Genomic DNA, 12985 nt, shown 5'->3' on the forward strand with positions numbered 1-12985 from the left:
TCGGTGCTGTCCTCAGAGACACCCTAGAGAAGGGACTTGCTTGGGGGCTGCTTTGAGGAGAGAACAGCTGGTTGGACACACTGGGCTCTGTGGCCTGTGGGGCATGGAAGAGGGGACCCAGGGACATGGTGGGGACAGCAACTGGGAAGGGAAAGGAGTCCCTGACCCCAGATGAGTAGGGGGAAGAAAGAGTGGGGAACAGGGATGCCCAGGCCCATGCTGTCAGCCCTATCCTTGGCACATCCACCGACGGCCTCCGAGGTTCCCCCGGGCCCACTTTCTCCCCAGACCCCCATCACAAGACCCTACAGCCTGGACAGTAACAGCAGGTTTACTGTTGGCAACAGCACAGCCCTGTGCCACCCAAGGGTAGCGGGTGGGGTGGCGGCCGGGTCTCCTGGGGGCCCGTTCTCCCTCCCATTCTCTAGGTCCCTGGAGGCCAGACCCCTGGGTGTGGTCCGTCCTAGCGGTGGTTCTGGCTGGGTCTGTCCTAGGCGGGAGAGGAGGGTCCCTGGAGAGGCAGTGATGGCTGCAGCGGCTGTAGGGAGCCAGGGACACTTCAGGCCGGCCATGACAGGCCCAGGCCTACTCAGCTCTGCACTTCTGGGGATCCCCTTATTCCTGACTCCCCCTCTCCCCCACATGGAAGAGACCTAGGCCCTGCACCCTAATGAGGAGGACAGGGGTGAGGGGTGCAGAGAGTCCGGTGGGGGGTCCGAGCGCTTGGCAGGGGACTCAGCAACGGGAGCGCAGGGCGGGCCTCACGTCTGCAGCTCCAGGAGGCAGTTGGGCTCTGAGGGCGGGGAGCCGGCCGGGCTGGAGCTATGGGCCTCCCGGAGGTCCTGCAGCACGCGGAGCAGCTGGGCCAGTGAGTCCTTGGGAGCTGCGGGCAGAGGCAACCGTGAGGGCCCTGGGAGTGAGCCCGAGGACCCCACCCGTGCATCCCTGGAGGGGGTTCTGGCCACGAGCAAGTCCCAGGTGGGCAGGACCTACCTTCGCCAGGACTCGCAGTCACCGTGCCTGCCTCTGCGCCCCTGCTCAGCTCCCGGTGCCTCTCCCTGTGGGGGGAGGTCAGAGTGAGGGCCAGCATCCTCCACCTGCCCTGCCAGAGCTTCTGGTGTCCTTGTGGGAAGGCTGGGGGTGACCCAGCATGGGCCTCCTGGGCTAGAGGTGGCTTGGGGGTGATGGCAGGGCTGACTCTTTGTCTATGAAGAGGACACACGGGCCCAGCCTCGGCCCTAGGCCACCTTGCCCCTTCTCCCTCCCTGTGTCTCCTACTCCTCCCCACACCACTGTGGGATGACCAGAATGCCCTTTGGATTTTTTTTTGTTTTGATTTGTTTTGTTTGAGATGGAGTCTTGCTCTGTGGTCCAGGCTGGAGTGCAGTGGCGCAATCTGAGCTCACTGCAACTTCCACCTCCTGGATTCAAGTAATTCTCCTGCCTCAGCCTCCCGAGTAGCTGGGATTACAGGAACCCTCCACCACGCCCAGTTAATTTTTGTATTTTTAGTAGAGATGAGATTTCGCCATGTTGGCCAGGCTGGTTTCAAACTCCTGATTTCAAACGATCCGCCTGCCTCCATCTCCCAAAGAGCCGGGATAACAGGCATGAGCCACCGCACCCCACCTTTGTGGGTTTTGAGGGCAGAGATAAACCCCGGAAGAGTCGATGAGGAATGGGGAGGACCACACCCTTCCTCCTCGCAGGGTGTAGGGGTGTGAGAGATGAACGAGCTCAGGCTCCAGCTGGCTCAGGGGAAGCTGAGCGTGTGGGAAGCACTGGATCACCTTGAAGTATCCCAGTACCGGCCGCATCTCCAGAGACCCTGATTGAATGGGGCCTTGGCATCCTGTTTTTTAAAGCTGATCTTTAAAAGCATCCTGTTTTTTCTAAGCTTCTGCCAGGGCTGAGAACCACTGGATGCAGCAAGATGGTCAAGGATTCAGGGAGCTGGCTGAGGCTGTGCCTGTGCTACAAGGGCCCGGGGGAACAGCTGGCCAGGTTGCAAGCGGGGCTCAGCACACAACATGAAGCAGGCATAGCCCTGACCCTTGGGGCCTCCGTCCTAACCTGAGTTGGCCTCGTGCTGTAGAGAGGTACTCCTGGTGCCCTCCCCAGATGTGGCCAATTAGCAGAGAGGTGACCAGCCACCATGGAGCAGCCCCAAGCCTGGCACGTTCCCCGGGCTGCACAGGCTCTCCTGGGTGGGACTCACCACAGCATGGCCTCCACGCCCAGCAGGTGCCGGTAGATGAGCTGGGCCTCAAGGTCATGGTCAAGAGGGTCATTCCACTCCTGCAGGGTCACCCGTGATCGGGTCTTATCGCAGCCCTGACCTGGGGGCACAGAGAGGGCAAAGTCACAAGCAGACTCTTGGGACTACCATGTCCAACTTTCTGGTTGCATAGATGGAGAAACGGAGGCCTGGAGGGGAGAGAGATGCACTTGGGGGTCCCTGGTGAGGGCAGGGCTGGGAGCACAGCCTGGTAAGTCTGACCCAGGCCCTGCCTCGGCTCCGTACCCTCGGGGCAGCAGCTTCTCCTGGGGTCAGCCTCTGCACCACGGGATGCGTGACTGCGGAGCATGGATGTCATCAGGATATGACTGGGGGAGCCGGGTAACTTTTTTTTTTTTTTTTTTTTGAGACAGTCTCGCTCTGTCACCCAAGCTGGAGTGCAGTGGCACAATCTGGACTCACTGCAAGCTCCGCCTCCTGGGTTCACGTCATTCTCCTGCCTCAGCCTCCTGAGTAGCTGGGACTACAGGCGTCGGCCACCACGCCTGACTAATTTTTTTGTATTTTTAGTAGAGATGGGGTTTCACAGTGTTAGCCAGGATGGTCTTGATCTCCTGACCTCGTGATCCGCCCGCCTGGGCCTCCCAAAGTGCTGGGATTACAGGCGTGAGCCACCGCGCCTGGCCAGGGAGCTGGGTAACTTTCTGGAAAGCTGCCTGCCTGGAAGGGAGCAGGCTGAAATGTTAACGTCATGGTGAGGTGGGCCTCACCATGAGGTTCATGCCTTACAGTGAGCTGGTCCTGCAGCTTGCTGTCTTTATGACCTTGCCAAGTCATCTGCCTTCCCTAAGCCTCAGCTTCTCCTCCACACAGTGGAATAACAGGCCCTGTCTCTTGGGCCACAGTGGGTCCCACATTGCCAATGAGAGTATCGCTATGATGGTTCTAGGCAGAGGCTGCAGGTCGTATCAGCCAGCCAGCAATGCCTTTGCAAAGAGTCACCCAGAGGCCGGGCACAGTGGCTCACCCCTGTAATCCCAGCACTTTGGGAGGCTAAGGCAGGAAGAGAGCTTGAGGCCAGGAGTTCAAGACCAGATTGGGCAACATAGTGAGACCCTGACTCTATAAAAAAATAAAATAAAAAATTAGCTGGGTGTGGTGGCATGTGCCTGTAGTCCCAGCTGTGCAGGAGGCTGAGGCAGGAGGATTGCTTGAGCCCAGGAGGTCAAGGCTGGAGTGAGCTATGATTGTGCCACTGCACTCCAGCCTGGGTGACAGAGTGAGAGAACCTACTCAAAACAAAAACAATAACAAAAATGTCACCCATCCCTATACATGACTTGACCATAAATCCAGGGCTGGGCTAGAGTGGCTGGGTCAGCTTTCAATGGCCTCTGCCACACTGGGCTCTGGGGACCAACGTTTGGCCTGGCCCGAAGGCCAGGGGACTCCAAGTGCTGAGTCTACTCTGTAAAGTAAGTGTGGATAACAGGGAGAAGGTCTCAAAAGTTCTAGAACTGTGCTGTTCTACAAGGTGGCAGCTAGCCACATGAAGCTATTTGAGTTAATTAAAATTAAAACAACTTTTTTTGTTTGTTTGTTGTTTTTTTTTTTGCAATGGAGTCTTGCTCTGTCGCCGGGCTGCAGTGCAGTGGCACCATCTTGGCTCACTGCAACCTCTGCCTCCCGAGTTCAAACAATTCTCCTGCCTCAGCCTCCTGAGTAGCTGGGACTACAGGCCTACGCTGCTACACTTGGCTTGCTTATTTATTTGTTTGTTTGTATTTTAGTAGAGACGGGGTTTCACCATGTTGCCTAGGCTCATCTCGAACTCCTGAGCTCAGGCAATCTGCCCGCCTTGGCCTCCCAAAGTGTTAGGATTATAGGCATGAGCCACCACCACACCTGGCCAAAACAACATTTTTAAAAATGTAAAACTCAGGCCAGATGTGGTGGCTCCCTCCTACAATCCCAGCAGTTTGGAAAGCCGAGGCAGGAGGATTGCTTGAGCCTGGGAATTCAAGACCAGCCTGGACAACATAGCAAGACCTCACCTCTAAAAAAAATTTTTTTAAAAGAGCCAGGTGTGGTGACGCATGCCTGTAGTTCCAATCTACTCAGAGGCTGAGTTAGGAGGATTGCTTGAGCCCAGGAGTTGGAGACTGCAGTGAGCTATGATCATGCCACTGCACTCCAGCCTGGGCAACAGAGCAAGACCCTGTTTTACAAAATTAAACAAAAAAAAACCCCTCAGCTCCTCAAGTCACATTTCAAGTACTCAAGAGCCACTGGTACAAAGGCCGGGCGCGGTGGCTCACGCCTATAATCGCAGCACTTTGGGAGGCCGAGGCGGGCAGATCACGAGGTCGGGAGATCAAGACCATCCTGGCTAACATGGTGAAAGCCCGTCTCTACTAAAAATACAAAAAAATTTAGCTGGACATGGTGGTGGGCGCCTGTAGTCCCAGCTACTCGGGAGGCTGAGGCAGGGGAATGGCGTGAACCCGGGAGGCGGAGCTTGCAGTGAGCCAAGATCGCGCCACTGCACTCCAGCCTGGGCGACAGAGCGAGACTCTGTCTCAAAAAATAAATAAATAAATAAATAAATAAAGCCACAGGTGCTAGAAGCTAGAGTACTACAGAGTATGGAGTCCTTCTAGAAGCTCCTCTCTGCCATCCCTCTAGTGCCCAAGGCTCAGGGTCCCCTCCCACCCACAGCTCTGGATTGAGACCGCCAGCATGGGGGTGTGCAAACCCAGGGCTCTCTGGCTCTCATTAGCAGGGGGTTCCTCAAGTGTGTTCCTCAGAATACCGGTTCTGTAAGAAGCTCGTTGGGGAAGAGAAGAGTTCCCTGTCAAATGAGTTTGGGAAGTGCTGGGTTAAACAGCGTTAGAAATGGAATTCTAGGCTGGGCGCGGTGGCTCACGCCTGTAATCCCAGCACTTTGGGAGGCCGAGGCAGGCGGATCACGAGGTCAGGAGTTGGAGACCAGCCTGACCAACATGGTAACACCCCATCTCTACTAAAAATACAAAAATTAGCTGAGTGCAGTGGCTTGTACCCGTGGTACTTGGGAGGCTGAGGCAGGAGAATCACTTGAACCTGGGAGGCAGAGGTTGCAGTAAGCCAAGATCTCACCACTGCACTCCAGCCTGGATGATAGAGCTAGACTCAGTATCAAACAACAACAACAAAAACAAGAACAGCTTGACCAACATGGTGAAACCCCATCTCTAGTAAAAATACAAAAAAATTAGCTAGGCTTGGTGGCGAGTGGCTGTAATCCCAGCTACTGGGGAAGATGAGGCAGGAGAATTGCTTGACCCTGAGAGGTGGAGGTTGCAGTGAGCTGAGATTGTGCCATTGCACTCTAGTCTGGGCAACAGAGTGACAGTCGGTCTGAAAAAAAAAAAAAAAGAAGAAGAAGAAGAAGAAAAAGAAATGGGATTCTAACATGTTTTTGGGCCTCCTTAGAGTCGTCAGCGAATTCACTCATATGCATCACACGCAACGCGTGGCATTTCCCAAACCACCTGGTCCATGGGACCCTTTCTGCCCAGAGCACCTGGAGGGGCCACCATTCCTTGGGTTAGGTCCCTGCAGGTGCACAGCAGGGCTCAGGGCCCTGTCGTTCAGCTAGAGGCCCGATCTCGCAGTGGATGGATGCAGAGCCTGGTGTCCAGGCCTCCTCTCCCACCTGTCTTCTCTTTTTGGTGGCAGCAGCTCCACTTGTCCCCACGGAAGATGCCAGGGTGGTAGGAGCCCAGCAGGCCGGTGTTGTTGATGCTCACCTTCCGCAGCGCAGACAGCCACTGGTTCAGCTCGTTCACACACTGCAGGGGAGGGGGAGGGGGAGGCCTGTTCAGACGTCACCTCCTCCAGGAAGCCCTCCTAATGCCAGATGCCATGTTCCCCACCACCCCAACCCAGCAGCTTTGAGTGAATTAGGAGAGGCTGCCCTTCCTCCAGGGTAACGTGGCCCATGCCTGGGCACATGGCCTGGAGAGCAGGTGCGGTGGCTCACTCCTACAATCCCAGCACTTTGGGAGGCCGAGGTGGGAGGATCGCTTGAACCCAGGAATTCAAGACCAGCCTGGGCAACACAGCAAGACCTCATGTTCTCCTCTCCCACCTGTCTTTTCTCTTTGGTGGCAGCAGCTCCACTTGTCCCCGCAAAAGGCACCGGGATGGTAGGAGCCCAGGAGGCTGGTGTGGGCTGGACTTCAGCTGCCATTGGCCCCTTGGCCTCACTCATAGGTATTCCAGAACCCGCCAACTATATTTGGTGGCCCTGATATCAGTACTTTTCCCTGTGGCTCTGGACCCTGACCCAAAAGGGAACCCCTAGAGGAAAGGGCACAGAGGGGGCAGGTCTGTGACTTCCTCTAGGACGGTCACACCTGCCCCTCCAGCTGCAGGCTTCTTACTTGTCCCACGTGTTCCTGCCCTAGATACGCATCTGGGTCACTCTCCTACAAGGTCCCTGCTTGAATGCCACCCATCAGAGGTCCTCCTTGACCACTCTTTATAGGGTAGACCGCTCCTGCTATACCCCACTCTGTTCCCTCCCTTGCTCCCTTAGTCCCTTCTGGTTCCCTTCAAGTCACTATCACAATTTGACTTTTTTTTTTTTTTTTGAGACGGAGTCTTGCTCTGTCGCCCAGGCTGGAGTGCAGTGGCCGGATCTCAGCTCACTGCAAACTCCGCCTCCCGGGTTCACGCCATTCTCCTGCCTCAGCCTCCGGAGTAGCTGAGACTACAGGCGCCCGCCACCTCGCCTGGCTAGTTTTTTGTATTTTTTTTAGTAGAGATGGGGTTTCACCGTGTTAGCCAGGATGGTCTCGATCTCCTGACCTCGTGATCCGCCTGTCTCAGCCTCCCAAAGTGCTGGGATTACAGGCTTGAGCCACCGCGCCCGGCCTGACTTTTTTTTTTTTTAAGAGACAGGGTCTCACTCTGTCACCCAGGCTGGAGTGCAGTGGTGTGATCACAGCTCACTGCAGCCTCCAACTCACTGCAGCCTCCAACTCCTGGGCTCAGGCAATCCTCCTGCCTCAGCCTCCAAAGTAGCTGTGATTACAGGTGCATGCCACCATGCCTGGCTAATTTTTTATTTTTTGTAGAGACGGGGCCTTGCTACATTGGCTAGGCTATTCTCAAACTCCTGGCCTCCAGTCATCCTCCCACCTTGGCCTCCAAAAGTGCTGGGACTACAGGCATGAGTGACTGTGCCTGGCCTGACATTTGAAACATGTATTTATTGGCCCATCTTCTCCCTGGGATATCAGGTCCATGAGGGCAGGACTCTGCCTCGTCTGCCATGGTATCCCCTTACCTAGAATCATGGCTGGGACCTAGGAGGTTCTCAGTAAGTATTTTTTTAAATAAATGAATGAATGAGTTAATGAAGGAACAGATGAGCAGGTTATTTGAGAACATGCATCCAGAGCCACACGGAGCATAACGTTTGATTATTACGCATTGATACAGACACAGAGACACACAGGTGCCCGCTCAGACTTTCTTTTTTAGAGACAGGGTCTTGCTCTGTTGCCCTGGTTAGAGTACTGGGATTATCGGCATGAACCAGCGTGCCTGGCCCCGATCTCAGTTATCTGGAAATAGTTTCCAACAAACGGGTGCAACGTGCAAATTTCACATCACAGGGATGCACCTGTCTGTACACTGGCCCATACACAGACCTACATACATGGATGCCCAGGGAAAGACATGGGCCATGGCCTCCTGGGGGCTCAGACCCCTGGACAACACACACCCATCTGTCCCCGACACCTCCCAGATCAGACAAACCCTGCGATGCTTGATGTAGCTGGTGGGGGGCGAGAGGCTCAATCAACTCTTTTCTCATCCAGTCCACTCAGGCCACTCCCATAGCACCTAGGCCACTCCCACAGCACTCAGGCCACTCCCACAGAGCTCAAGCCATTCCCACAGCACCCAGGCCCCTCCCATAGAGCTCAAGCCATTCCCCCAGCACCCAGGCCACTCCCACAGGGCTCATGCCACTCCCACAGTAACCAGGCCTCTCCCAGAGCACCCAAGCCACTTCCACAGTGCTCAGGCCGCTCCCACAGCACCTGCTCCCCTCCCCGCACCTTGCACTGCAGGTAGGCAGTCTGGGGCCTGCCGACATCATCCGTGTAGATGACCTGCATGACGTGCGAGCTGCCAAAGCTCTTTTCCTCCACCTTTTCCGCTGCCCGGATGTTGGCTAGCTTGATGAGGGCGCTTTTCTGGGGCAGGCAGGGAGGAGGAGGTTTAGGGACCCAGCCAGGGCCATTCCATTAACCATCTCTGGGCCTCAGCCTCCCCTTCTGCAGCAACAGGGGTAGGTGTGGGAGACCCAGAGTGACCTTAGCCAGGGCAGAGCACAGACTGATGGTGACCAAGTGCCCAGCAACTGGGAGGGGAGGACCTGGCCTCTCAAGGGAGCACTCCCAGAAGGCCTGGGAGGTGTGAGCTTTGGGGTAGTGTCTGGACAGCCAGTATTCCCTGGGCTACAAAGTCAATCCAGCCATGGTCAAGGCTGTGTGACTTTGCATTTATTAATTTTCCAACTTGCTTTTATAGTCCCAGGCTTTAATAGTCATATCCTGGCTGGGCGCGGTTGCTCATGCCTGTAATCCCTGCACTTTGGGAGGCCGAGGCAGGTGGATCACCTGAGGCTGGGAGTTCGAGACCAGCCTGATAAACATGGAGAAACCCCGTCTCTACTAAAAATACAAAATTATCTGGCTGCGGTGGCTCATGCCTGTAATCCCAGTTACTCGGGAGGTTGAGGCAGGAGAATCGCTTGAACCCAGGAGGCGGAGGTTGCAGTGAGCCAAGATCGCACCATTGCACTCTGGCCTGGGCACAAAAGTGAAACTCCACCTCAGAAAAAAAAAAAAAAAAAAAAAAAACGACCAGAATTAAATAATGCCCATGTAGCCAAATCTTTCAGCTCTGGCAAGGAAAATGCATAATAATCATCTGAGTGCTTTGGGAGGCTGGGGCGGGAGGACTGCTTGAGGCCAGGAGTTTGAGACCAGCCTGGGCAGCATAGCAAGACCCCGTCTGTGCAAAAAAAAAAAAAAAAGTTAAAGAAAATTAGCCGGGCTTGGTGGCACATGCCTGTAGTTCCAGCTACTTGGGAGGCTGAGGCAGGAAGATTGTTGGAGCCCAGGAGTTGGAGACTGCAGTCAGCTACGATCGCACCACTGCACTACAGCCTGGGTGACAGAGAAAGACCCTATCTCAAAAACTAGTTATCATCATCTGAGGAATCTCCGGTTGGAAGGGGCAGGCCCCTCATCTGGTGGGACCCCTGAGCTGGTTCTTTGAGAACAAGGTGAGTGATGAGCTCCTTCACCTACCCCAAGCCCACTCGCACCTGCCCAGGGCTAGGCTGGGTACTCCTGGCCAACCATCCCCATAGCCTGCATGACTGGGGGCAGGTGTACAGCAAGGGGTCACCAGGTCCATGGAAGAATTATGTCCTCAGCCCTTCCTGGGAGAAGAGAGCTTGCAGGAGAGGTGACCCATGACTCAGAGAGGGCTGTACAAGATGATCTTTGAGATCCCTTCCCACACCAAGCTTCCGTGCTTCTATATTCCTGCCTCTTGCAGGAAGCCTCTCCTGGTTGCCCTAGCCACTGCCTCACCTAGCAGCCCAGGTGATGTACTATCTTTAATAATACCATTTGCCTAAATAGTACTACCTGCCAGGCCCTGGGTCAAGACCCTTAGGGAGATCATCTCATCTAATCCTCAACAACCTGGTAAGGTCTAATCATCTTCGTCCATTTTTTTTTTTTTTTTTTTGAGACAGAGTCTTGCTCTGTTGCCCAGGCTGGAGTGCAGCGGCACAATCTTGGCTCACTGCAACCTCCGCCTCCTGGGTTCAAGGGATTCCTGTGCCTCAGCCTCCCGAGTAGCTGGGACTACAGCCATCACCACGCCTGGCTAATTTTTGTATTTTTAGTAGAGATGGGGTTTGTCCATGTTGGCCAGGCTGGTCTCGAACTCCTGACCTCAAGTGACCCACCCGCCTTGGTCTCCTGAAGTCCTGGGATTACAGGCGTGAGCCACCATGTCCGGCCCTCCTAGGTTCTGACAAGCAGTACAGATGCCACACACCTGGCTTTCTTCTCTGACCCCAGAGGACCTCAGGTGGGCTCCAAGGAAGGGGACAGGTGCCTCTAAGGTGCCATAACCTCTCAGAGCCTCACTTGCTGGCCTCCCTCCTTACCCACCTTGGAGCTGGGCGTCTTGGCGAAGCTGAGGGCCTCGGTGGTGAGGAAGAAGTAGAGCTTCTTGAAGGAGGAGGACATGAGGGGGCCCTTGCCCTTGGTCCTGTGGATGAAGAGTGGCCCCTCCTTCACAGGGGGCGCCTGCAAACTCAGCGTCCGCTGCAGGTCCAGCTCTGCCAGGCCAGGGAGGGAGGGGGGAATCGAGAGCCCAGTGAATGAGGGCGGGGCTGGGGGGCGGAGCAGTGAGCGGGGCCATGGGGCTCAAGGGCTGAGCAAGTGTGAAGAGCCGGCAGTGGACGTGGTCATGGGGCTCAAAGGTGCAGCAAACATCAACAGCAGGTGGTGAGCGGGGTGACGGGTGGACTGAGGTAGGCAGGGCATGGGCTTGGAGGCGGGACACGCGTCAATAGCAGGTGGCTATTGACCAATATGGAGCTCAAGGGTGGAGCAAATGTCAACAGGCACAGATGGTGGGTGAGGCCATGGGTCTAGGGGTGGGGCAAACGTCAACAGCAGGCAGTGAGCAGGGTCACAGGAAGCACAAACAGTGGTGGGTGGGTCTATGGTTTGGGAGCCTGGCAAATGTCAACAGCAGGCGGTGGGTGGGGCCACGAGAGGCAGAAACAGCGGTGGGTGGGGCCGTGGGGCTCAAGGGCGGATCAAACGTCAGCAGTAGGCTGTGGGCGGGTCTGTGCACGGCTGCGCTCACCATCCTTCTCCTCGATGTCCACAAGCTTGGTGATGAAGTCCTTCAGCTGCGCCACGCCCTGGCGCACGGTGGGCTGCAGCGGCTCCATCCAAGCCTCCTTGGCCCTGGAAGCCGGCGTGTCCATGTTGCCCACGTTCTGGACTGCCTGGAGGTGACAGCAGGAAGGACCAGGCTCCGCTGGGTCAGAGGCCTAACCACTGCACCCCCTCCCACCCCCCAAGTCTTTGCTACTCAGCTTTAGAGATGGAGGCAGAGGCGACAGAGGCCATGCCCACAGGCCCCCTCCAGCCCCACGAGGGATCAGGGAGGAGTGGATCATGGAGTTTGATGCCGTTTTATAACTGGGACCACTTGGACCTTCCTCTGCAGGTTTAACAGACGCTGCTGCACTGGGTACCCCACCCCGGTGCCGGGCAGATAGGTGCAGCCTGAGTAAGCAGACCCAGGTTGGAAGGTCCCAGGATTCACCAGCGACAGGCTGGGCGGCCTTGGCCACCTCCGACCCCTCACAGGCCTGTTCCCTTATCCATGAGATGGAGCTGGAACAAGGTGGCCACAGGAAGGCTTTGCAAACCGTGAAGTGCAGTGCCCACGTGGGCGTGCCAGTGGCCTCCCCGGAGCCGGTAGGGAACACACTGCAATCCAGGCCAGGGCCCCGGTGGGACACCCAGCTGTGCATCCCGCTCGTGGCCGCAAGGCCCGCACCTTGGCCAGCAGGAGCAGGGTGCGGCTGGTGCGGGCGTCCGCGTGGCGTTCCCGCAGGTGGAAGAGCTTGGGAGACATGATGGCGGGAGAGAAGAAGCGCAGGCACAGGAAGCTGGTGACGGCGATGAACGGTACATTCTGCAGGGATGCGGGAGAGCGCGGGCTGGGATGCCCCAGGCCTGGGCTCCTGGCAGTCCCCTCCCCTTAGGCTCTGTCCCTGACCCTCCCCGGGACACCGCCTCCCTCATCCTCCCCAGCGCTCCCTGGTTCCTCACAGCTCTTCGCCCGCAGCCCCAGCCCAGTCCAACCTGGCCCAGACTAACCCGGCCCAGTCTAGCCTGGCGGGTGGAGGGCGCACCTGGTGCTGGGCGCCGGGGAAGCGCTCGCGCACGCGCCGAAAGAGCTGGCGGAAGGTGGCGCGCACCACGGCGGGGCACGCGCGAACCGAGCGGCTGAGCGCGCTCAGCAGCGCCCCCAGGTGGGCTCGCAGCGTCTGCGCGCTCTGCTCTAACACCTCGGCCTCTGTCTGAGGGCGGTGCAGCCCCGAGCACCTGCGTGGAACGGGGTGGGGCGGTAAAGGGGGTCGCGGTCAGCGCCAGGGCCACGACAGGAACAGTGGCTCTTGCAGCAGCCAGGACACGGACACAGGGGACAATACATGGGTTTGCAGAGCCACAAACACACGTGCAGACGGGGCCTGATTCCACGCCGCTGGACCCCGCACCCCCCCGGGGTTACCCCCGGCCTCACCCTACATCCTTAACTTCCACTTTGCTGGGGTCCAGCTCCACATACTTCTTTTCTTCAAACACCTTGTTGATGATGGGGCCCAGGACGCCGTGCAGGTACTGCATCCCGGCCACCTGGGGACCACCACAAGTTACATTGATCCTGTCTCCCCCAATCCCACTCCAGCTGCCCACCCTCTCCCGGCAGCGGCTCCTGCACCATCTTCCTGCCGCATCCGCCCAGGAGGGGGCCAGGTACACATACAGGGCAAACTGCTTATCCGTGAATGAATGAGGGAGTGAATGAATGAATGACTAGAATTCTTAGCCCTTGTAATCCCAGCATTTTGGG

General features: G+C 56.8%; 1 protein-coding gene across 8 annotated transcripts in view; it reads right to left on the bottom strand.

Moving 5' to 3' along the window:
- Positions 1–312: 312 nt before the first annotated feature.
- The window catches only part of RASA4B (RAS p21 protein activator 4B), a 35100-nt gene continuing 22427 nt past the window's right edge, over positions 313–12985 (bottom strand). For 6 of the 8 annotated variants that reach the window (XM_033192607.1, XM_033192603.1, XM_033192608.1 and 3 more), the window contains 10 exons: positions 12656–12768; positions 12264–12456; positions 11906–12043; positions 11201–11345; positions 10495–10664; positions 8356–8493; positions 5937–6072; positions 2219–2339; positions 994–1058; positions 313–883 (listed from right to left, as the gene is read on the bottom strand). In XM_033192607.1, the coding sequence (XP_033048498.1) occupies positions 762–883; positions 994–1058; positions 2219–2339; positions 5937–6072; positions 8356–8493; positions 10495–10664; positions 11201–11345; positions 11906–12043; positions 12264–12456; positions 12656–12768 (1341 nt within the window). In that variant the 3' untranslated portion in view covers positions 313–761. The remainder of the gene's footprint in view (positions 884–993; positions 1059–2218; positions 2340–5936; positions 6073–8355; positions 8494–10494; positions 10665–11200; positions 11346–11905; positions 12044–12263; positions 12457–12655; positions 12769–12985) is intronic. The other 2 variants (XM_033192610.1, XM_033192604.1) reach the window with 1 other exon arrangement.

The sequence above is a fragment of the Trachypithecus francoisi genome, unplaced genomic scaffold (assembly GCF_009764315.1).
Source record: "Trachypithecus francoisi isolate TF-2019V2 unplaced genomic scaffold, Tfra_2.0 Lachesis_group4, whole genome shotgun sequence".
Taxonomy (NCBI): Eukaryota; Metazoa; Chordata; class Mammalia; order Primates; family Cercopithecidae; genus Trachypithecus; species Trachypithecus francoisi.